Here is a 25,759-nt window from a genome sequence, read left to right as displayed (position 1 = left end):
AAAACATAAGCAGGGGCAGGACTGAACAAGATTTCTGGCAGGCAGGAATTGGGCTTCAGTTTCCCGCATAGCTCCTGGTTGGCAAATCCAATATCATACAAAATAGAACCATGTGGAAAGTTGCTTCTTTATGGAGAGCAGAGCATCTCTTGGTACATAAATTATATTACACTGCACAGCACTTTTAGTGCCAACACTCCCAACAGTAGGCATATATTTGCCCCCACCATTCCTACTGTCCCTTTATCTCACCAGATGCCATTCAAAGTCTGGAGAACCCACCCAAACCCACCAACTATTAATCTGTGAGGGCAGGCAACTCCACCTCCAACAAAACAGGACCATTTCAGTTGGTCTGAAATTTTCTACCACTATCTCCAGCTTCAAATAACACAAACTTGCAGCACAAAAAGCCAATGTGCAAGATCACCCCACATCGAGATCTACATGCCGATGTCCTAAGGTTGCCAGGTCCCCCCTTGTAACTGGCTGGGGATGGAGGGGTGGGGTTGCCAGATCCAGGCTGGGAAACTCCTGGAGATTTGGGGATGGAGCCTGGGGAGGACAGGGACCTCAATGGGGTACAATGCCACAGAGTCCACCATCCAAAGCATCCCTTTTCTCCAGGGGAACTGATCTCTGTAGTCTGGAGATGAGCTGTAATTCCAGGGGATCCCCAAGGTCCCCCTTGGAGGTCGGCAGCCCCAAGATGTTCTCAAATGGAAGGAAATGCCCTCTGGGTCAGAGAGACAGTTTGTGAAACCGAGAGACATTTACATGCTGGAAGTCTATATACTCCGGATACGAACGGCATCCCTACAACTGAACTACAACTCTGTAGGAATGATAGTGCAGCTGTGGAACAGCTTTAGCCTCCATCTCCCCTCTCCCCCCCCCATGACTGAACAGCCTCATTAGAGAATACTGACATTTGATTAGTAGCAGACAGATCCGTTTAGAGTAAACCCGGCCTCCTGGGAAGTGAGCTCTCCCTTTGATCTGCACCATATATCCCCTCCAAGAAAGCCGCCTTAACTAAACCCAGATAGGACAACAACTGCTCAAACAACGCTTAACCCAATTTAGCTTATGGCAATCATCAGTTCCGGGAAGTGCCTCATTTGGACGAGGCTTACCGTTGTAATCAGTTTAACCCAAAGGGAGGGAAGCTTGGACGAGATGCAAAAGCCAGTGTCCACCGAGCTACCAGCCACCAGGCCAAGAGGTGTGCAAGAGCGAGCCAGAGATGTGGGTTCAAATCCCACTCCTGGGACAGGCTGTTGATCTGCCCTGTACAAGGGAAGGCTTTTTTCATGAGAAGGGACCATGGCTTAGCAGAAAGCACCTTTCAAATCAGAGTTTGCAATGTCTTTTTCTTCTTTAAATATCCAGCCTGATGAAGAGCCCTGGAGAACTTGAAAGTTTGCATGCTGATATATTGTATGCTAATTAGGCCCAATAAAAAGCACGACATGGCTCATGTTTCGGGATTTTTCTTCGGGCCAACATAACTACTGCTGTAGTATCCTCTGAGGCATGGTACATTGGAGCAAGGTCACCTATCAGATCACCCTTCAGTCCTGTTCAATAGCCAGCACAGAGGATGCTGGTAGTTTCAATAACAGGTCTCTTCATTGCTTCCAACTGGAAGAGAATGCTTACAGATGGAGAATACATAGACACATAGTGGAAGACTGCAGCCAAGTGAGGTCCCTCCTATACAGGCCTGGGAGGGGAAACAAACTAGCTCTTCGGGGCTCACTTAAAATTATAAAAAGGTAAAGGTCCCCTGAGCAAGCATCGGGTCATTCCTGACCCATGGGGTCACATCCTGACGTTTACTAGGCAGACTTTATTTACCAGTGCCTTCCCCAGTCATCTTCCCTTTACCCCCAGCAAGCTGGGTACTCATTTGACCGACCTTGGAAGGATGGAAGGCTGAGTCAACCTTGAGCCAGCTACCTGAAACCAACTTCGGTTGGGATCGAACTCAGGTTGTGAGCAGAGCCTGGACTGCAGTACTGCAGCTTACCACTCTGCGCCATGGGGCTCTTCACTTAAAAGTATACACCCATATATACACCACAGTCACTCTTAAGGCTTGGGGGGGGGGGTAATATTTTTGGATGGAAGCACCCTCCCCTGCATTTTCTTAATGTTCTCTTGCACACTCCTACAGTTGGAAGCACTTTGCATTATTACCCAAGAACAGGCAAAACGGGGCCTGAACAGCAGGGCACAGCTATGCCCAGGCTGCACAGTCCATTCTTATCAGGTCTTGCTGGAATGAGGAAATAGTTTTGTTTAGTTAACTGAGCTGGCAACAGATACTTCCTTCCATTTTTGTTAGCTAAATGCAGCCGAAATAACATTAGCGATAAGGGCAGACACCAATTCTCGGCTGCACCAACAATAGTCATGAATAAGTAAACAGAGACATCATCCCAAACAGGTGTAAGCCAGAGAATCTAGCTGTGGGGAATGTTGGGACCATATCTGCATCTTTAAAAATGGGAGAGACGCTAATCTTGTAATTATGCATCTGACTATTGTTACATCAGAGTTTTCCCAGGCAGGAGAGGATAATATTGCCCAAATTGCTTTGGAGAAGAAGTAGGGAGAAATGAGGGAATGCTACCAGGAGGCTAAATACAAATAAGTCCAACATTTGATCCTTAACAACATTTTGTGAGTCAGAGTTCACTTCTTCGGTTTGGATCAGGTTGAATAGGAGCCATGGGAGACAGAAGATCTGCTTCCAGGCAAGCAACAAACCCTGGCTTGATAATGCTCTGGCTTTCAAGGGTCAAACTACACAGGGCACAGAAGGATCCATGACCAGACCTCCAAACGTTTAGCCTCAAAATGCTAAAAATGCTCACATCTTCCCTGATTGAAAATCCCACCACCCACTTTCATGGGAAGGGGAGACAAGCATTAACACTGGTTCTTGTTTTGTGTCCCCACCCCACACACTCAGTTTTTCCAACAGAACCTGCCCTTGCCAGCAGCTTTTAGCCCTGGTTGAGGAGGAAAACAGTACTGACTTCAGGGCTAAGAGTTGCCTTCCCCAGGAAGGAGAAGAGACATCAGTTTCTGGACTGCATGCACCACTTTATATGAGGATTCACTGCTACGCAGAGTATATGGGGGAAACCACCATGCCAGGAAGAAGGCAAGGCTGAACTCTTCTTCTCAACATGCTGGTTTTGCACTGCGGGGAGTATTCATACACGCTTTCCCCTCAGCTACAACCTGAAAGGATGTTATGCAGGAAAAGCTTCACTGACTGGCCCGACCAGCCCGACAACAGACTTTATTCAGCAGCCCTGCAGGATTGCTGAGCACCAACAACAGAAGGCAGACCTCATCCTCGGAACACCTGACCGAATGTCTAGGTTCTTGAGCAAAGGATCCTCGACCTCCTGGGTTAAGTAAATCCAACTAACTTCATCCATTTGCATTTAAGGACAGGAGCTTTGAAGTTGGGCTGCAGCTCCAGGTACAAGCTGGGCTCCAACGATGAGAACTAGTTTTTCTAATGCACTGGTTATTGAATATCCCATTGTTTGTGATTGTACTGGCTCACTATGTGTAATCCACCTTGAGTACCTATGAGAAAGGCGGGCTACAAATCATAGAATCATAGAGTTGGAAGGGACCACCAGGGCCATCAAGTCCAACCCCCTGAATAATGCAGGAAATTCACAACTACCTCCCCCCTCCACACCCCTAGTGACCAGAAGATGGCCAAGATGCCCGCCCTCTCATCATCTGCCTAGGGTCACAGAATCAGCATTGCTGACAGATGGTCATCTAACCTCTTCTTAAAAACCTCCAGGGAAGGAGAGCTTACCACCTCCCGAGGAAGCCTGTTCCACTGAGGAACCGCTCTAATTAAGCAGAGTAAAGCAATACCATCATATAAATAACATCAATATGTACATGCATACATATCAACTGCATGTCTTGAAAACATTTTCAAAATATAAAAACTTGATTTAAAGAAAGAAAAGTCGCAGTCCTCAAGAAGCTAACCGATTCAGATTGCAAAGAGGAGATGGTCCCTAAGTGCTTGGCAGGACAGCGGGGCCTAGAATGCCACATTTTTGCAAAGGCAGGAGAGCTGGGTTCACTGACCAGCCTAAGAGTTGAATGCAGGCAGGCAGTTGATGGGGCAGGGGGGCGGAAATCAGCCCTACTATTTCGTGCACAAGCACTGTTTCTAAATAACTTTGACCCTGCTTCAGAGCCTAGAGCTTCGAAGCAGTTCACAGTTTCAAAGCCACTGTAATATGCAACAGTATATTAAACACATCATTTCAGTAAAACAACAATCCACTGAAACACCAGCTAGCAGATGATCCTCTAAAAAGCAAAACTGCAACCATCTATCTGCCAGAGAAGTGCAGTGATCAGAGTACTGGACTAGGACCTAGGAGACCTGAGTTCAAATTCCTTCCCTGCCACGAAGCTCACTGGGTGACTTGGGCAAGCCACTCTTTCTCACCCTGACCTATGTCATAGGGCTTTGTGGAGCAGCGAATTCCTTGGAGCCTTGGATTCCTTGGAGGAAAGGCAGGATAAAAATGGGTAGAAAAGTTCCATAGAGCAGGAACTTCCACCAAGTTAACCCCCCCCCAAACACGCCTCCTTGTTCAATCTTCTGGCATGCAGGGGCGCATGTCAGTGCAGAAGCTCCTTTGGAACTCCAGGCCCTAGACTGCTTTGTGATCTAAATGGTAAGGCCAGCACTGTCAACTGGCTATACTGACAGGGTGGCCAACCTCCAGGTTAGGGCTGCCAACCTTTTAACCTCCAGGTACTAGCTGGAGATCTCCTGCTATTACAACTGATCTCCAGCCAATAAGAGATCAGTTCACCAGAAGAAAATGGCCACTTTGGCAATTGGACTCTATGGCATTGAAATCCTTCCCCTCCCCAAACCCCACCCTCCTCAGGCTCCACCCCAAAAACCTCCCGCCGGTGGCGAAGAGGGACCTGGCAACCCTATACTGAAGAGTGGCCGGCAATGTTCATCAGTTGTAATGGGCCACATTCAAGTCCTTGAATTGCAGTGGCCAAACATAGTCCATTACGCTTTATACAGCTTGTGTGATACTCACCAGTCAAGGCCAACGTTGTATTCTCCAAGGCATGGCACAGGGCTAATAGAATACCTAGAAGGAAGAAGGGGGAAATTCAGATTAGAAAAAGATGCAAAAAGGTCTTTAAAGTACCACGCTCCTTAAATGAGCTGCTCATAATCTCACCATACCAATTAGAACAAACATTTTCAAAGCCCTGTGGTTAGTTCTGGGTTGCAGATATTCCATGCATACCTGCAAGCTCAGAGATCACACACAAAACACTCTGCTGCAACTCAGCAAGCGCAACTACAGTTTGAGGTCTGGAATAAGGCTGCCAACCTCCAGGTGGACCCTGGAGACCTCCCAGAATTACAACCGAACTCCATACTATGGAAATCAGTTCCCTTGGAGAAAATGGCTACTTTGGAGGGTGGACTCTATGGCATTATACCCCACTGAAGTACCTCCCCTCCATAAACCCTGCCCTCCCCAGCCTCAGCTCCGAAATTTCCAGAAATTTCCCAACCTCATGTTGGCCACCCTCGCCTGGAGATGCTTGAGATTGTGTACTGAACTCTGCAGCCCTTACTTGGAAGCAAGCCTATTGACCTTCTGGGTAGGAGTGGGCCGCATGGCTGAGGGAAGGTTCTTCAAAAGCACAAAGTAAAGAAACTCCATACATAATCAAGGACACACCCAAGTCTAACACCTGTCCCAGGTGCCTCTTATCATGAATTACTTCCTACTGCAGCAGTCTTAGTTATAAAGCTGATATAGCTCTTGGCAAGAGTACATGGACATTTAAGACAGTCCAGAACTATGAAGTGGAAGCCTGACCACTGCTTTCCTAAGGCAAAGGAACAGTGGGTGGAATGTAGATATGGAGCCCTACAACCCATCTCTAAGTCACTTCCTCTAATCCCCGACAGGATTCTTGATCCTTATTGGCAGTGGGAACATGCATGTCTAACCTTTGCTGGGCAAAACTGGCTAGAAGGGGGGATTTGCAAGAGAAGTGTCACTGGGGAACAGAAGGGTAGATCACCCCTTTTCTACCTACCATCCCCCCACTCTGTGCCCATTTGTTTTGGGGAAGCAGAAAACTAGATTCCCAGACAAACAATGGCCACTGAAGTTCAGTTCTGATTCAATATTGTATTTATTCATTTACAAGCTGCCTTTGCTCCATCACGGAACTCCAGCCACCCTACACGTGGGCCTCCCATCCAGGCACTGACCAGATGCATAATTTTGGCACATGCCTTCTGACTATACTTGGGTCTTCAAGCCTTCTGAGAATTGGGACCCACTTTTCAATCGGTCTCAACCTGCAACATGGGGCCTGTTTTGATATCCCTTTGTCTCTCGCCGTGTCCTAAAAAGAAAAGGGTAAGGCTACCACTAAGGCAACCCGCCTTCGGTTGGGACACCACTCAAACATTTCATGATGCAACAAATGCTGAGCAATGACCTTTTGTGTGTTATTTGTATACACCCACACATAAAGGATTGAGGGAGGAAAGAGAATGATATTGAAGATCCCCCCCCCCCATCCTTAGAAATCCCTATCATTTTCTGGATAATATTTCAGAAGACGGGTTGAGGTTACATAGAAAAATCCTTTTGGCAACCCAGAAGAGATGGGTTAGCTCCATGCATCCCCTTGCCCCATAAAGGCAGAAAGGTTCTGCCACATTGCAACACTACTGAAAACAAGACCCAGGATGGGGTCATAAAAAGAACAGGCTCAGTTCTCAGGAGCTGGTGAGACAGGGAAGGATAAGCCTTTACTCCAACAGCATTCACAAATAGACCACTCAAACTGCTACTCACTTATATGGGCAAAAACAGCCACACACTTTGATAGGAGAGAAAGACCAAACATTGCTTTTGGGGGGAAGTTTGGGGCAAGAGCAAAACCTGCCACCCTACACACAAGGCAGCCAAGTCCTTATCAATAAAGATCCTGCAGTGCGTTGCAAACCTTTCCTAACTCCAGAGGTCCTTGCAATATATAGTACCTGCACACACACACTCCATCATTATGACAGATGTTTTATTTGTCATTAATAAAGCAGCTTCTCATTATTAATTTCCATAATCAAGGATTTACTAGTTACAGGAGAGGGGAGCTGGTGCAAAACTGACTGTCAAAATTACACAGAACTGTCCCAGGGATGGATCTGGCTCAGATCCCAACTGTTACAAGTGAGCTGTTGGACTAGCCAAGCTGCAATCCATAAATATGCCAACAGCCTATCCAGGCGTGATGGGAACACGCAAGAAATACTTCCACCAACCTCATCCTTGGGACTGCTGCCCACCATGAATCAAGCAGGGGCACAGACCGCTACGCTCCCTCAAAAGCGGCCTCTCGCCAGCCCAGCCAGGGTTTAGCACCCGCAAAAGAAAACAAACACCAGACCAATTGGGCATTCTGAGCTATTAAAAAAATTATCAACCCGCCATGTTCAAAGCGATGGCCTTTGGGGAATGTGAAGGCGTGGAAACATCTGGAAAACACATCCAACAGAGGCTTGGAACACTGGCCTACAGATGGTCCTTTCACACAGGTAGTTTGGCAGAGTTTCCCCCTCTTCCCGTTTCTTTACTACGACACTTGGTGGCAGCGACAACCCCTCAAAACCTCAGGCACAGGCTTGCCTTGGCTCTGCCACCCAACATGCTCTTGGATCTCAAACTGAATCTTGGCTCTGCTGCCCGCAAAACTCTGATCGATGGCCCCTAACACAGAACCTAAGCCTGTAACCCATGGAACTTGGGTCCTGTGCTGTACTACTACTAAGCTAGCGAAGCATTCTGTTAAAAATATTTCTTATCTCGCTTTCCCAGTTTGTGGGGAAAGACAATTTTTAATTAATATTGGTAAAAGAATACCAGGAGCCCTGTGGCGCAGAGTGGTAAACTGCAGTACTGCAGTCCAAGCCCTGCTCAAGACCTGAGTTCGATCCCAACGGAAGTTGGTTTCAGGTAGCTGGCTCAAGGTTGACTCAGCCTTCCATCCTTCCGGGGTCGGTAAAATGAGTACCCAGCTTGCTGGGGGTAAAGGGAAGATGACTGGGGAAGGCACTGGCAAACCACTCTGTAAACAAAGTCTGCCTTGGAAACATCGGGATGTGACGTTACCCCATGGGTCAGGAATGACCCGGTGCTTGCACAGGGGACCTTTACCTTTTAAAAGAACACCATGGCCACAGTAGTTGCAGTCTCCAAGCAAAGTACTTTGCGTGCTGCTCAGGGTTGCACTTTCATTTGAGGAATATTGTGTTTTCCAAACTTCTCGTGTGGTATGGGGAAAGGGGGCTGGCAGGCATCTCATTCTACCACATAGGATGTGGAATTTAACCAGTTGGCCCAGGTCACAAGTCACTAGAACTTTATCAGGGGCTCCTCTCTCCAGCTTTACTCCACTATCGATTGGCAGAAATAAGCTTCCTTGTACTGCTGCCACCACCAGAATACTTTAGAGATATGCCTATCTAGTCCTCTCAAAACTAAGCTCTTGTTCTTGTCTCCTAAGAGACTGCTCTTCCAATGAAGAACTTCGGGCTTGCCCTAGCCTCCTGCTCCAAGGTACCCTGGATGCAGGGGAAGCTGTGAGAATTCAAATGCCAGCAACAGTCCCCCCACCTTCTGTTCATGCCTTGGAAAGAATGAGCTGAAAGCACAGGCAGACCATCTTAACAACTTCACAAAAGGGAAAAAATGCAACTGCACTTGTACTTTTATTCATGGATCACTAGAAAGAAAACCACAGAGTGCAGCAAGAAAGGTCTAAAATACGGTAAGCAATAAATGCAATCTCCTCCCCCTACATACAGTTCAGCCAAGATTCAGACAGAATTATCTTAAAATATATACAGAATTGCAGGTATTTCTGTGGGAAGGTTGGTTAGTCTGTTGCATTTAAGTCATGTTTTTAATTATGATTTGCAAGCCCCCTTGAACAACAAAGAATGGAAAGATATACATATTTTAATATTTTACTAATACCAGAATTCTGTTTCAGGCCATATTTGGCCCTCTCCCAGCCATTCTTGGGTTTGTCTCTCTTGTTCTCAAAGCTTTCCCATTTCATATCCAGTCTCCCTTCTCAACCCGCTCCCCTCCTTTCACAGACACTCCCTTTAAAAACCCTCAGGCCCCTCCCATTCTACCTAAAAGAAAATTACTAGCCCCCTTCTAGCAGATCTCTATGAGCCCATTGCTCATGAGTCCTGACTCCTGAGGCCGCATGAAGCAGCTCTCTTGTCCGGTTGGCCACCTTTCTTGCACTACTGGAGGCCAGCTGGCAAAACCTGATCAGCAACCTTTTGCCTACGGTGAAGACTGCTTTAGATAGATCTGAGCATGAACAGAGCGTACAGTTGTACTTTTTATACAGCTACCTGTGGGGAAAGTGTCATTTTACCACACATCCTCTGCCCTTTTCCTTTAAGCTGAAATATACAATCTCAAGAAGAGGGTGCTTGCAGTATGAATGAGGAAAAATAGTTTCCTATATAAAATATCCCTGACCTGGATGGCCCAGGCTAGCCTGATCTCGTCAGATCTCAGAAGCTAAGCAGGGTCGGCCCTGGTTAGTATTTGGATGGGAGACCACCAAGGAAGGCCAGGGTTGCTGTGCAGAGGAAGGCACTGGCAAACCACCTCTGTTAGTCTCTTGCCATGAAACCCCCCACAAAAAGGGGTTGCCATAAGTCGGCTGCGACTTGACGGCACTTTACACACATATAAAATATACAACACATGAATGATTCCGTGACTCAGCATCCTGTACATGACTGCGAACATGCATTGTTTCCCGGCTAAAAGGGACATTGGTCAGTCCTAGACTCTTCCCTTGTCAGCGCATCAGCAATAGCATGTTTATTCCCAGCCTTGTGTAAATTCCTGTATTTTCTAAAACCAGCGTCAGAGTTTCAGTGTTATAGGGCTTTGCTGGTTGTCTGGAACCTTTGCAAAGGCTTATGGTTGAGGCCAGCTACGGTTCCTTTTTCTATAAATGCTGGCCTCCCCAGCACTCTGCTACTGATTCCTCCTTTTACCACCTATTGGGGGGGGGTCTATCCATCTGTTCACTCTGCTGTAGCTCTATGTTACAATGTGGGGGCCGCCAGTGGGTATTTTTACGCTATTTAGGATTGTATAGGGCTGTTTTAATTGTTTTATAAATAAATAAGTGATCAGCCAGGAGAGAGAACTTTTGTCCCAAATATAGAGTCTCCTCTTATCCAATACCCAGATAAGTGGCATCAGTTGCCACGTAAAGGTATTTGTCATTGGAGCTCTTGATACAGGCAAAGAAATTAACGCTTCCTTTAACTGGTCAAAAGCAACTTGATACTCTGGGGTGCAAGAAATTTTGTCAAGCATGGTTTTCTTTGAAGGACACGGAGGGGGTGGGGCAATGGGTCCAAACTTATGTAAAAACCTGCATTAACAGAGCTGGCGTGGTATAGTGTTTAAGAGCGACGGACTCTGATCTGGTGAACTGGGTTGGTTTCCCCACATCTCCACATGAAGCCTGCTGGGTAACCTTGGGCCAGTCACAGTTCTCTCAGAACTCTAAGCCAGTGTGATGTAGTGATTAAGAGCAGTGGATTCTAATCTGGAGAACTGGATTTGATTCCCCACTCCTCCACATGAGCGGCAAACGCTAAACTGGTGAACTGAGTTGGTTTCCCCACTCCTACACATGAAGCCAGCTGGCTGACCTTGGGCTAGTCACAGCTCTCTTAGAGCTCTCTCAGCCCCACCTTCCTCACAGGGTGTCTGTTGTGGGGAGAGAAAGGGAAGGTGATTGTAAGCTGGTTTGATTCCTTCTAAAGTGGCAGAGAAAGTCGGAATATAAAAAACAACTCCTCTTCTTCTCTCAGCCCCACCTACCTCACAAGGTGTCTGTTGTGGGGAGGAGAAGGGAAGGTTTCTAAGTAGCTTTGAGACTCCTTAAAGGTAGAGAAAAAGTGGGGTATAAAAACCAATTCTTCTTCAACACACTGCTAACCCCGGAAATGACTTGCCCTGTTCGTGGTGGGTGAAGAGTTCACAGTCTCTTGAACACACACACACCTTGTTCCATGCATGAACAACAGTCTCCCTCTGTGTCCCAAATATACAACCTCTGGCCTAGCAAACTGGTACCAGCTCAATTTTACAGCAAGAGTCACCTTCTGAACTACACTGAACACTTCCCATAAATGGACTACATGCAAATCCATCTGTTTACTAAAAATTGCAATACTATCTACCTTAGCTACAGCAAACTTTCCCATCCCATTCAACAAGCTGTTTACTAGCCTCTGGAAAGATGTTGAAGAATTTCAGAGTCCAAATGGAAGGACCTTGAACTCATAAAGCCAATCAGGTGTGATTGAAAAGCAGTTTTTGCCCTAGCCTCTTTCTCCCACACCATCTGCTATAATGATAATCACCTTAACTGTCCACAGCATATCAGCCAAGTATCCATTCTAGACATGGTAAGCTTTCTATAATCCATGCAAAACCTTACTAAACTATCCAGCTCAGCCACAAGAACAACAGGTGATGCCCAAGGGCTCATGATAGCTTAAGTCAGTATTAAAATCAAGCATGTTTTTAATGTCTTCCCTCATTATCACTTAAAACCTTTCGTTAATTCTATTCAGTGATAATTAGAGTAGTGGATGCATGCCAGTATTTATACAGTGCTTAGCCTGAACCATTTGCCAAGGCCCGATCCTGCAAACTGGCTTGAACTGTTCCAAGATGCACACAACTGACCTGTGCAGACTCCTTCCAGCCATCCCAAATCCTACCTGGTCAGAGTATTGAACTAACATGTCAACAAGGCCTTATTCCCATTCCTCCACACTATTCATCTTCCTCAGCACCATGACATCACAATCAACAAAGGGCTTTGATGCATTTAATGAACTGCTTAAGGCTTTTCCCTACCCTGATCTATAGCAATAGCACATGTAAGTGCATCCAGCTTGTCCTTAATCACTTAGTCACTCCCATATAGCTCTCTTCTTGTCAGCATCTAGTCTCCCAGCTTGAACTCTTGTGAGAAGAAGAGTTGGTTTTTATACCCTGCTTATCTCTACCACAAGGAGTCTCAAAGTGGCTTACAATTGCCTTCCCTCCCCCTGCCCCCAACAGGCACCTTGTGAGGTAGGTGAGGCTAAGCAAGTTCTGAGAGAGCTGTGACTAGTTCAAGGTCATCCAGCAGGCTTCATGTGGAAGAATGGGGAATTGAATCTAGATCTCCAGATTAGAGTCCGCCGCTCTTAACCACAACACTATGCTGGCTCTCAGGAGGCCATCTTGCCATGCCAACTGCTTTGGCTAGCCTGTGCTTCTGCTGGAGATTTCCAGAGAAAACTTATGTCCCTAAACCTCTTACAGGAACCTGGGACATAATCTACTACAGCAGTGCCACTGAGAGGCTAAGGAGCCACGCGGGTATCTTCTGAGCACCATTCCCCAGCATGGCACCTGCCCCATTTTTCATGAAAGTGCTATGGGGCTTGTGGTTAGCAGATGTTTTCCAGTTAGCACACAGAGAGGTTCTAATTACCCTGTCCCTTGCAACACTAGAGTTTAACTTGAAGGGCACTCTTAATGCAGGGAAGGGTTTATCTTCTAACATCCAGCCTAATAAAGAGTTATAGAAACCTTGAAGGCTCACACTCAAGCTTTGTGTCATAAGCCTGACTTGCAAGCCCTTCCCCTTACTCAAGATAACCAAGGGCTGGCTAAGGTTTAACAGGGGTAGGGAGACATAAGCCTGTGTGTGTGTGTGTAAAGTGCCGTCAAGTCGCACCCGATTCATGGCGACCCCTTATGGGGTTTTCATGGCAAGAGGCTAACAGAGGTGGTTTGCCAGTGCCTTCCTCTGTATAGCAACCCTGGACTTCCTTGGTGCTCTCCCATCCAAATACTAACCAGGGCTGACCCTGCTTAGCTTCTGAGATCTGACAAGATCAGGGTAGCCTGGGCCATCCAGGTCGGGGTGACATAAGCCTACATGTGCATAATTACTCTGGTAATTTAAAAGGTTATATACATTAGTATATCATAATGTATATGTGTTCAGTGGAACTGCACACATGGCATACAGTGTTCACACCGCTCTTTTGGTTGATGGTAACTGCAAGTGTGGTTCTCTGTGAGCCACAGAGTTAAGTACTGCAGCACTACAGAGTTCTTTGCTTCTAAGACTAAATCCTCCCAACTCTCTTTGCCTAAATCCAGAACCCCTCTCACCTTTCTTCCCAAAACGAATCCATAAGGAGACTCACCCCTGGAGTCCTGTGGGACGTTCTTTAGGCAACCATCAGCTGAAATAGCTTTCCAGTCCCACTGGTGAGAATCCAAATATGGCCTCAACATCCCCTTTAAAGTGCTATGAAACCTCTCAAGAACGTTCCCACGGAGGGAGATAGGCTGTGGTCGTGAGGCGCTTAATGCCATAACTCTTCTAAAGATGCTCCACGCCTTCTGACAGGATGTTCTTCCCCATCTGACAAAGTTGCAGATGGCACAAGATTTAAATTAAGGCCTCCGCCACCACAGGGGCCTCAGCTGAAGCCAGAATGACTGCCTCCAGATTCCTAGTGGGAAAATCCACAAGGGCGAGTTGAATCTCTTGCCACTGAACAGAACAGATTTTTATTACGGCATTGCCATTCTAAGAATACTTGATAAAATTGTCCAGTCCACAATTGTGCATTAATTTAAAATACAAAAATACAAATCCATCAAGTTAGATTTTACTTATCCCCCTAATTTAAAAATAGACTCATCCTTGAGGACACTTTTGAAAGGCGAACTTTAAAAGCTATTGCACAGAACCTAGCTGTGGCTAAGGTAACCTGCTCTTTTTCCCCCTCCAGAAGTGTCTGCAGTATTACTGATTCTATGGGCTCTCTAGGGCCCTTCAAGTGAAGGGAGAATGTACTTGGTGCGCGCCTCTTCATACCAAGGACATCTTGCCACTGTATCTACCTCTGTCCTTTGCAAAGCCTTACTAATGATGGGGAATGGTTTGGAAAGGTGCCTTGTTCCAACTCTTGTACACGCTCTGGCGTGTCATGCAAGATTTGTTGTACTCAGTTATATTTGGGGCCAATTTAGGTCAGTAGAAACTTGCTAACAACTCTAGTGAGGCCAGCTTGCCCCAGCCATGAGTACTGCATATGGCCAGTCTTAACCTCACTCCATTAAATCTCATCCAATACTTCTTAGCCAGCAAGAGCTATTTAAGGAGCCTGTCCCTAAGGCTATACAGCTGGCCCTGATCCTACACCCAAGATCTTCAATGAAATACACTTCCCTCTCCCAGCCTGCTTGCCAACGTTATTCCAAGAACAGGTCCAGGCGTTCCTCCACAGGAATTCCTCCATTTCTCCTAGATTTTCTGCCTCCAGGTTTTCTGAGCCAATGCCTAAACTTCCAGCAGCCACTAGTAACTGCAGATCAATAACCCCTGCCATGTTTTTGCCCTTAGAAGCGCTTTCTCCTCCACCAACTGCCAATATCAGATGCCCTAGAAATAGTCCGTCACAGCTGTCTCGAGGGTTTGTCTTCACACAGCATAATTATAACCTCTCTCCCCCTGTGACCTCAAGCTCCTTTGTCATTCCACTGAAAAGGTGGCCACAGGGACAAGAACCAAGTGTCCTGGAGCCTGTCAAATTCTGAAGGACTGCTGTGGCACAATCTCAGAGACAGACATCACGTAAGATTGTACCAGAAAAACTGGGTGGATTTGAGCAACTAAATTTGATCGATTAAATCAAATCAATGCAAATCACGATTCAAATCACTAGTCAGTAAGACTAGATTTTCATGCTTGAAATCACTAGTCAGTAAGACTATATTTAAATCATGGTTTTCTACATAAACAGCACTTCTCATGTTGTTGTTTAATTCAGGCTACCAGGCCTTGCATTTCTTTGTTGCAGTGTTTGCATTTTGCACACATGCCTGCCTTACCCATAGGTAGAGGAACTTCATTCAAATATTCCCAATTTGGGTCTCTTAATCATGGGAAAACTAGAGAAATCAAATCATGTTGGCTAGCTATCTGGATTATGGATCCACTGGTGCAGAAGGCAGGAGTGAAGTCAGTGTCTTCTTTCCAGGAAAAAGGACTGAGCCCATCTAGCTATCTATGCAAGTTCAGGAACTCCAGTTCATTTTTCCTTCATTTCACTCTTGTCACTAGTCACTCATCTTTTTTCCAGCTTCAGAGCTCTTTCTTCTTTGCCTTCCACACCTCAAGCTGCTCTTACCTCCACTGTAAATCTGATCTCTTGAGCGTGATCTCTTTGATCAACTTTGACCAACTTTGACTCATCAGCATATTGCATCAAGAGCTCGTAATTCCTTTGCACTTACATCTAGGATATGGAAACTGTTTTCTTTGCACTGTTCATTTCATTTCGCCTTATTCATGTACAAATATTGGGCCGCCAGTTTATTCTGTCCCTACTCTGTAGAACTGTAAACCAAACAAAACACGGAAAATTACTAACCCGTATCTCAGTTTCTGCAAGTCCGTTGCTCACAAGTCCCAAGGTCAAAGGATGCAACTTTCTTGTTCGGTTGACTAAATCTCTTAATAACCTATGAAAGGGCCTCCTCCACATCCAGGCTGACTGGAGGCCAGCTGGCAAAACTTGATCTACTGGTGAAGGTGGTTTTTGGTGCAAATTAAATGTTGCAAAGTGATTTCCCCCCCCCCCCACATAGATACTTGTGTGGGAAGTGCTATTTTACCACACAGAGTAATTAGATACCCCTCCATGAGGTTCACCCCATTAAGTACTGACTGCATCAAGTGCTCCTGCAGCTCATGACGGCTTGTGTGAGTATCTTGCAAAGGACAGAAATGTGCTGAAGAATGCTGCACCAGCTCACAAAGACAAACCTTTCAAAAGGCAACAGTAACTTCTTCCAACAAGGGTCAAATTTCAACACCATTTTAAAACTGTATCACACAATTGGGGTTAGCTCCATAACTTAAAATGAACTTTTTAAAAAATTACTGCACGTTATTTCTAACAGTTGTATGATTGCAAACACTTCAGATTAACTCTAGTACCCATAGAACCATTATTAAAGATTTGAAATATTGTTACAATGACTGAACATAAATATTTGTCAGTAATGAAGGAGGACAGAACATCTAATACATAGAGTGGATTGATTTGCCATCTATGGAGAAGAACCAAGATGGTTGACTCCTTCCTGTTCTTTGTTCTCATTTTCTACCAGACTCAGGAAGACTTCAATGATTTTATGGAACCCCAAAGGTCCCACTTTTAGCCTGCCATGTCTATATGCCACCTTTCTTTCACCATGGGACTCACATGTAGGGTTTGCAGGGGAGCTCTCACACCTAGAACTGACCAGAACCTAACCTGCTCAGTTTCAACAACAGTGTCAGTTTCAACAACAGTACCCTGCAGCCATACCCTGGGACTGTGTTGATAAGATAGCATGTCTTCCCACACCACATCAGGTCTACCTAAAGAATGACAAAAGGGACGCCAGAGTGTGACCTTGTTTAACACAGGGCAGAAGGGATTGTGCAAGACATCATGAGCTAGCACAGGCTTGCCCAGGTTTCCTGTTCGGACTCCTGTATGCTAGAAAGATAAAAAGTTTCACAGAACTAATATGAAGACCCTATGCAACATATCAGACCCACCTCCTCCTGGTCAAGCCCTCCTTCAAAGCTATCCAATTGGCTACTGCCAGGCCCATTTTGCAGACTGCAGGCACCTTCCGAAGTCATGCAAATGGATGTGATCAGCTTTCAGAAGCTGGTCAGTTCCATGAGACTTGCTCCATCCTTTTTCCAGCATACCAAGGCTCTGCCAAGACAAGGCACCCAATACTACACAATAATGGCAGGGGGGAAAATGCCGCTACTCCGAAGTTTGTAGGCTGAAGTCCTACAAACAAATACAAAGCAGTAGCTCAGTGGCACTTACTGGCAAGTCACCACACACTGGATCAGGCTACAAAGTATTTGCAGGGTTCCTGCCTGTGCTAACATCTGATGCATTTCACAAGGAACATGGAAAAGAGGACATGTTTGGGTTCAAGGAAGCTGTTATCCCATGTACAAAACACAAGAGAACATAATTAAAAGCAGGCTTAACTAGGGATGGGAAGTCTAACCACAACAGAAGTCATACTGCATGAAGGAAGACAACAGAAGAGGGATGTTGGGTAAATGGGGCTTCCTGGCATGAGAGTAATTTCCCAGCTCGTATAGGAGGAAACTGCAATAAAGACTACACTCACACCAGCTGTTGTATAAATGGAGGAAAGCTCAACTACAGAATCCACAATATTCAAGGCAACAGATGCTCAATCAGTTACTTACCCTTGGTTAGAAAACCATATGGATGGAATGAAGGAGGACCATGCCCCCCCATCCCCAAACAGGGAGTTATTTTTGGTTGTGATATTGGATTGTATGAAAGCAGGTACAGTAGGAGTAATGAAAGAAGTGGGGTCTGCCCACGGGGAATACTGCCGTTTAGACCTAAACACAATAGCTCCAAAGTCAATCCAGAGAATCTTTTCCTGGCCACTTAATAAAGGGCTTCTGTCATGGCCACCAGGTTACAGAACCAGCTTCCTTTAGAAAAATCAAAGAACCAAATGTGGCAAGAAGTTATCAAAGGCTTATCTACTTTTTGTATCTCGTATGCTTTCTTTGACTTCACTTTTATTGGCAAGATACGCTTAAGAGTTCCTTGTCCATCTGGTTTCTACCTTTTGGTCTAGGCAGCCGTTCACAGCAGCACCCTGTGCTGCATGCCAAGCCATTTCAGCTTCTCATCCTAACAACTCCCATACTTGAGACCAACATCAGAAGACCACAGGTTGATTACTCAGTGGGGATAAGAATGCTACAGAGGACAGCCCAGCTGAAGTCCCTGTTGTGTCTCTATTACCAGCAATTCCTAACTGTGGCTCCTTTCTTTCACACATAGTGGAGAGGAATGGCCACTCTGCCAATGCAAGAAATTTAAGTAAGCAAGCAAACCATGAGGAGATGGTCCATGCATATCTAAAGGCTGACGTCAAGAAACGCAGATCGCCCACAGTGCCCATTGGCTAAGAACAGCGGCACAGGGAAAGGGGCTAAACTCCTTGTCTTAGCACATGGGCTTTGCATGTTCAACATCCCACGTCCAATCCACAATGAAAGGATCAGATGTGGCAGGGTTAAGTAAGATATGGAGAACAAACGTTACTGTTTTACATGGACCAGCAGCCTGACTGGGTAGAAGGCAGCTTCATTTTCAGGATATTTACAGGAAAACTGGATGGCGGATTTATAACACAATACGTTCCTCCAAAGAGCTATTCAGCAACAGAACCAGGCCAGGATGTAGAGAGCACAGCCCTGGCTGGTATGCTCAGCGCCCCCCCCCCCAAGAGCCAGTCTGAATTACGTTTGGTCCCTCGCATTTGGTTCATAAAAGAACGTGGTTCAAGTGAAAGAAAGCAGGGCCAAGACTTTCGGGGCTCTATTAATTACAAAGCTGATTCATATTTTCCTTCAGCTGACATTTTCATGGAATACTTTAAATGAATGTGGTTGGAAATGTGTGCCTCCTTAATTTATTTTTTAATTAAACAGACCGCATTGTTGTGAAACTCCTACCAAACCACGAGTTCAATACCTTTGGTTAGTATGATGTTAATTTTAGTTCTCCCTGTTTTGCCAGGAAAAATGGGGAATAGAGTGTTCTGGCACCCTGGACTCAGCTACTGTTTTCCTGGGAAATGTCCAGCTGTAAAGGGCATTGGGGTAGGAGACTGTTTTGTTCACGCCGCTTCCTTCCTCGATGCTCAGTCTGAACTGCTGGCCTTTGCCCTGTACAGTTTTCTTTACCAAAACCTTTACAGGTGTGCCTGGAAGATATTCATAGCTTGGAAGACAAAAGGAAGGCAGAAGAGTACAGAAGTTGCAGCCAGCTTATGGCTGACCCTATAGGGTCTTCAAGGCAAGAGACGTTCAGAGGTGGTTTTGCCACTACCTGCCTCTGCATGGCTACCCTGGACTTCCTTGGTAGTCTCCCATACAAATACTAACCAGGGCTGATCCTTCTTAGCTTCCAAGATCAGGCCAGCCTGATCCATGGAAACTAGGACAGCCTAATGCACTAAGAGTTTACAGGCAACTGCTAACGCTATACTGCACTTTTGAGGTTGTAAACATTTTGCAGCAAAAAGAGTCTCCAAATATACAAGTCTTCTATGCGGCTTGACACAGAACACTGTTAGATACAGCCAAGATAATTTACATGGATGCTTGCAAACAGGCATTTTTGGGGGGGCGGGGGGAGGACAAATCCCATAAGTACCTTCATCAGGGAATAGCTGCAGCCCACTGTCATGAGCCATTCTGCATATGGGACAGCAATAAAAGCAGATTTGCTGCCAAGTCGGGCACCGCTGCCAACCCCAGCCACCTGATCGATGCACGTGTATTTCCAAACACATCAAAGGGCACCAAGAAGGGTAAAGAGAAAGGTCCTCTTTGGCAGTGTTCTGGGGTCTGTTGCTCCCCTAGCACCAAAAATGGATGCTACTATGTTGCTTGTCCTGCCTTCTATTGTGCACCTACAGCCATTTCCAGAACTCAGGCTGGAAACTGCAACTCTAGAATCAGCCTTAAAATATAAGAAGCAACCGCTGTATCTCCACATGGAGAAAAATTAGGATCCACACTGCATTATTCATGGGGTAACTCCAGCTTACCATGGAAAGCATCACCAACTCATCCCTACAACATCAACCGCCAGCTTCCTGACCTATTAGCAGAGTTACACAGCTCAAAAAGCTCTGTTTTCCACACCTTTTGCTGTGGGGGGAGAGGGAAAGGGACAAATCACTGATCCCACCACCGCATCTCTCAAGACAGGGCCATCCAGCAATTAAACCTACTCTTAATACATCGAACTTTTTAAAATTCAAGTCATTCAACTACTGGCCCAATTCCAATCTCTCCAGGCTTTGTTGGTGTCAAATTCAGCTTTCTTCATTTCCCTCCCCCAATGTGGTACATGTGTGTCTGTGCATGGGGGGAAGAGGTAAATATTAACCTGGGAAGCAGCACACCATTTTCTGTAACAGACCCATCAAAATTAGTAGTAGAGTTGGTTTTTACACCCCAATTTTCTATGACTTTAAGGAGACTCAAACCAGCCTACAATCGCCTTCCTTTCCTCTCCCCACAACAGACACCTTATGAGGTAGGTGGGGCTGAGAGAGTTCAGAGAGAGCTGTGACTAGCCCAAGGTCACCCAGCAGGCTTCATGTGGAGGAGTGGGGAATCAAACCTGGTTCACCAGATTAGAGTCTGCCGCTCATGTGGAAGAGTGGGGAATCAAACCTGGTTCTCCAGATTAGGGTCCACCGCTCATGTGGAGGAGTGGGGAATCAAACCTGGTTCTCCAGATTAGGGTCCACCGCTCCTAACCACTACACCACGCTGGCTCTCAAGCATGGTAGGACTGTAGAGATCCCAATGAGCAACAGGACTTCTGCATGAAGCATTTCTGTCTGACTGTAGTCGCAGCCTAGTAGGCACAGAAGGGCCTTTTGAAAAGCCAGCTCACACATACATGTGCATCGTTTGATTACTTGCTGCTGACTGTGTGAATCAGCATCCTTGACAAGTATTGTGCTTGACATGACGCAATAGGAAAGTTCCATCTGTGGCATTTGATCTGCAGAGGCCCCTGGCATGTGTACATCTGTGCCATGACGCTACAGTCATCAAACAACGAACATGCATGATCCACCCATAAGAGAAACAGATACCAAAATTAATTGCATCCAGCTGAAACCCTGACCCAGAATTTGTTATCTGTACACTGAGGAACACCAAAAGCAATTAAGTCCATTGAACGCAAGCTGAAATTTGCAGCCCGACTCTCAGAAGTTAATCCCAACAAATGCAGTGTCAATGACTCCCTGAGTAAGCATCCTTAAAAGCCCAATTTTAGAAGAAGGCTCCAATGGAAGATTCCCCAAGAAAGAATGAACATACTTTGGTTTATGTTACTCTGAAGTGCGTAATTTACACGGATGGCACTTCAATCCAGATCTATTTTTATTGTGATTCTTTTAAAAGCAACAGTCCATCTCCACTCCAGGAATGCATTCTCCAGAACCTTGGTCAGAATACCATGACAGACAACTTGATACTGAAAGATGCCTTGAAGTTTGAGGACCACCACTGCTGGAGAGACATCTGATTAAGTGCTGACTTTCTCAAGAGGAAAGGGTCCATTTTTTGCTGCAACTGGAGATTATGATTTGCTGAAGCCAGATACCACCTACACCAAGCCTGAACTGCAGACTTCTCAAGCTGCAAACATTCCCTCATAGAATCAGAGTTGGAAGGGACCACCAGGGTCATCTAGTCCAACCCCCTGCACGATACAGGAAATTTACAATTACCTCCTCTCTTCCAATCTGTACTGAATATCTAGCCTGATTAAGAGTTTTGATCTTCGTTGGCCTTATTAAAAATGTATTCCATAACTGTTACTTTAGAGAAAGTGGACTGTAGCCTACGACCACTCCTATAATTAAAAAAAAATGTGCTGGGATTAAGCAAGGGGGTATTAAATTATAAGATTGCTAGATATTTTTGACTTGTGCCTTCATCAGCAAACACTGAGCTCTTGGATTTCAAGCCATGTTAAAGTCACGGGACACTCCAAATGTTCACCTATAGAAACACAATGCACCGACTTTTAACATCTCTTTCCTTCCCTGGAGGTTTTTAAGCAGAGGCTAGATGGCCATCTGTCAGCAATGCTGATCTATGAACTTAGGCAGTTCATGAGAGGGAGGGCATCTGGGCCACCTTCTGGGCACGGGGAGTGTGGAGAGGTAGTTGTGAATTTCGTGCATTGTGCAGGGGGTTGGACTAGATGACCCTGGTGGTCCCTTCCAACTCTATGATTCTCTCTTGCGACAAGGGTTTTTTTCTATCTTTTTTTCTAACTTTAACTTGAAGAATCACATATACACGCTGCGACTTTCAAATCTCTTGGATCTATGTAAACACCCTACGTATGGCAGTCTCCTTCTTGAGAATCCTGTCTATCCTCCGCATTCTTAGAAGTATCACTTTCTGAGCAATCCTAGGCAGAGCTACACCCTAAGTGCGTTGATTTCAGCAGATATGGAAGACTCATTCTGCTTAGGCAGTCGGGCCAATTTGGAAATGAACACAGAGGAAGCTGCCTTATGCTAAGTCAGACCTTCAATCCATCAAAGTCAGTATTGTCTACTCAAGACTGCCAGCAGCTCTCCAAGGTCTCAGATAGAGGTTTTGAAAAGCACCTACTACCTCACTGGAGATGCCAGGGATTGAACCTGGGACCTTCCGCATGCCAAGCAGCTGCTCCACCATTGAGCTGTGGCCCATCCCCTAATCTGACAGCCCAGCTTTACAGATAATGGCTGAAGCCAAATCCTCTGCCAATCACTTTGGCTACATCCTGCTAAAGGTAAGGAATAATTCTGTATCCCTGCTGTTTTGACCCCAAATTCCCTTTGGGCTTTTACTTTTCACTTGTGCAAATTAAGCCTGTAACTTATTTTTCTACTATTTTATTGTGAGATGTCCGCACTTAACACTTTCCATCAGACAATAAGGCAGCATTGCACATATAAATGATGAAACCAGTACGTATAAATTCCGTACAGTAACCATACACAACACAAACGCACCCGCAAAAGCCAGTGAGAAGCAGAGATCCTGCTAACACACCCATAACTGTAAAGCCTAAACATAACCAAGGGATCTTTCCTCATTCCTATGAAAGACTCAGAGTTGTACTGAAACGCAGCATTGTTTAGTTCCAAACCACTGCTAGTTAACCCAAACACAGGGAGGAAAGTAGCGTTTTAGAGGGTATTCAGCACCTAAACTCCATACAGCCTCTGACTTTTAAAGCTGACGCCTGGATTTGTCCTAACATCTCCCATTAACCACACAGCCCCATGTAGAGATGCGGGTTTTAAAAAAACGGTCTTTAAAAAGAAAAATTTCCTAAAGAAGCCTATCAAACGACCCAACTATTTAGCATTACTTTTTCTCTCTCCTTTTTTAAAAGGACTGCTAAGTATTCAGCACAAGAAGAGGCCCAGTCTATATCCCCTACACCGGAGGAGCCCGGCTGTGTAATTAAGGGAAGGATCCTGGCAAGCAGGCAAAGTGGCCCTACAACAAGGGCTCGGCCTCCTGCCTGTTTGCGTCAAGAATCTGTTTACAAGGCGACTCTCCCGGGATCACAAGGGACAAAAGACATTCCCGCATCCATTCTCCGGTCGCCAAAGCAATACAAGAAACACCGTCGGAGTGACAGGGGAGGGGGAGAGAGAGAGAGAAAAGAGACACTCTAAACGGGGAAGGGGACCAGGGGAGGCTGAGGCGCGCTCTAGCAGCGGCATCCCGGGTTATTCATGGAAGGTTTTGCATTGGATCGGTCACTCTCTAGCTGCACATTTTCCCCATCTGAATTCTCAAAACTCTGCGTGGCGGCTTATTGTTGAGTTTTGAGAATATGGATGGGGGGAAAGTGCATCTAAAGAGTGGCCGATCCAATGCAAAACCTTCCACGAATAAATGGCCTTGGGCCATTTATTCATGGAAGGTTTTGCATTGGATCGGTCACTCTCTAGCTGCACTTTCCCCCCATCCATATTCTCAAAACTCAACAATAAGCCGCCACGCAGAGTTTAGATTATTTAGCATTGAAGGTTTTGCCTTGGGGTCGCCGCGCTCTCGATGCGCGTTTTCCCCATCCGAATTCTCAAAACTCTGCACGGGGGCTGAGGGTGGAGTTTGGAGAGTCTGGACTCCCGTGGGGAGGGGGGGGGGAAACGTGCCTCCAGAGAGCGGCAACCCGCTGGCGAAACCTGCCGCGCACGAACGGGGCCCCCCGGCGACAGTCTGGGGGTCAGGCGGAGGCGGCCGGGGAGCGTGCGAGCGCGCCCTGGCCGGCGAAGCCTCCGCCGCGCCCGGGCAGGTCGACGCGCGGCGGGAGAGAGCCGAGGGGTTCCCCGGGGAAGGGAAGGGAAGCGGGGGGGGGGGGGCAGGACGCCGCCGGCACTTACCGAGGGTGAGCAGGGCGAGCTCGGAGGCGGCCGAGCTGACCATCTTGCCTGGGGCTGCGGGCGGAGAGCGGCTCACCTTGCCGCCGCTGGGCCCCCAGCGCAGCCGACCATGCCCGTCTCGGCCCCGGCCGAGGAAGTGCTGCTAGTGCTGCTGCTGCTGCAGAGGGAGGGAGGGAGGGAGGGAGGCTGGCTGGCCGGCCGGCTGGCTCCCCCCACCTGCGTCCCAGCGGCGGCTTCCTAGGGTAGGGCAGGGCAGCGGCGGCGCTCCTTGCTCTGCGCCGGCCCGTTTCAAGGTGCGCTCTGGCGCGCGGACTGGCCCGGCCGCGCCTCCTCCCGGCCGCGCCCCCCGCCCTGGTTGGCTCCGGCGCGGCCCCTCGGGGGCAGGGGCGGCGCGGCGGGCCGCCGCTAGGGGGCGCTCGGGGGCCGCGCACCTGCCCGGCCCGCGGGGCGAGTTCCCAGGTTCACACGTGTCCTCCTCCTTTTTTCTTTTTTGGGTCAATATCTTTATGCGAGTTTTTTTCCCCCCCCGGATACAGAAAGTAAAAAGGAGGGGGGAAAGAGGGGGGGTTGTCCTGTAGTACAAAAGGGTCTCCTCCAAGCTTCGACCAAAAATAAAATTAAGCAGACATAAGTTACAAAAATGGACGCGGCCCATTCTTGTTCTTTAGTCTAAATCGATTTTTGAAGTGTTCAGATAGTTTCTGGTGTCGCTCGATAATTAATACAAAATTTATTACAAGCGTTAGACAAAAGGCTTAGTTAAATCAAACTATTATTATGTTAAGAGAATGTGGACGGCTGTATTATAAAGAGGGGTAGAGATTGTTAGGTTCTAACAAAATGATATGTCAATAAGATCATTGTCCCTTCCCCCATTTCTTTTCCTGTATATCCTCCAATTAATGAAAAATAATAAAAATAATAATAATAAAATAAAAAATAATTAATACAAAAGGCAATACTGTGTGTGTGTGTGTGTGTGTGTGTGTGTGAAGGACCGTCAAGTCGCTTACGACTCATGGCGACCCTATGAATGAAAGTCCTCCAAAATGTCCTATCTTTGACTGCCTTGTTCAGATCTTGCAAACTGAGGGCTGTGGCTTCCTTTACTGAGTCCATCCCTCTCTTGTTGGGTCTTCCTCTTTTCCTGCTGCTCTCAACTTTTCCTAGCGTGACTGTCGTTTCCAGTGACTCTTGCCTTCTCCTAAAAGGGTAAAGGTCACCTGGGCAAGCACCGGGTCATTCCTGACCCATGGGGTGACGTCACATCCCGACGTTTCCTAGGCAGACTTTGTTTACCGGGTGGTTTGCCAGTGCCTTCCCCAGTCGTCTTCCCTTTACCGCCAGCAAGCTGTGGGTAATGTGACCAAAATACCATAGCCTCAGTTTAGTCATTTTAGCTTCTAATGTCAGTTCAGGCCTGATTTGATCTATAACCCACTGATTTGGTTTTTTTGGCAGTCCACTAATTCGTAACACTCTCCTCCAAC

General features: G+C 46.6%; 1 protein-coding gene across 1 annotated transcript in view; it reads right to left on the bottom strand.

The window, feature by feature from the left end:
- The window catches only part of TGFA (transforming growth factor alpha), a 48,726-nt gene extending 24,414 nt beyond the window's left edge, over positions 1 to 24,312 (bottom strand). The window contains exons 1-2 of the mRNA XM_056860095.1: positions 24,270 to 24,312; positions 5,127 to 5,180 (exon numbers count right to left, since the gene is read on the bottom strand). Of these exons, the coding sequence (XP_056716073.1) occupies positions 5,127 to 5,180; positions 24,270 to 24,312 (97 nt within the window). The remainder of the gene's footprint in view (positions 1 to 5,126; positions 5,181 to 24,269) is intronic.
- Positions 24,313 to 25,759: the final 1,447 nt, after the last annotated feature.

Source organism: Euleptes europaea, chromosome 14 (assembly GCF_029931775.1).
Source record: "Euleptes europaea isolate rEulEur1 chromosome 14, rEulEur1.hap1, whole genome shotgun sequence".
In the NCBI taxonomy this organism is placed as follows: domain Eukaryota; kingdom Metazoa; phylum Chordata; class Lepidosauria; order Squamata; family Sphaerodactylidae; genus Euleptes; species Euleptes europaea.
The sequence above is the reverse complement of the archived record's forward strand: the minus strand, read 5'-3'. Positions and strand labels throughout refer to the sequence as shown.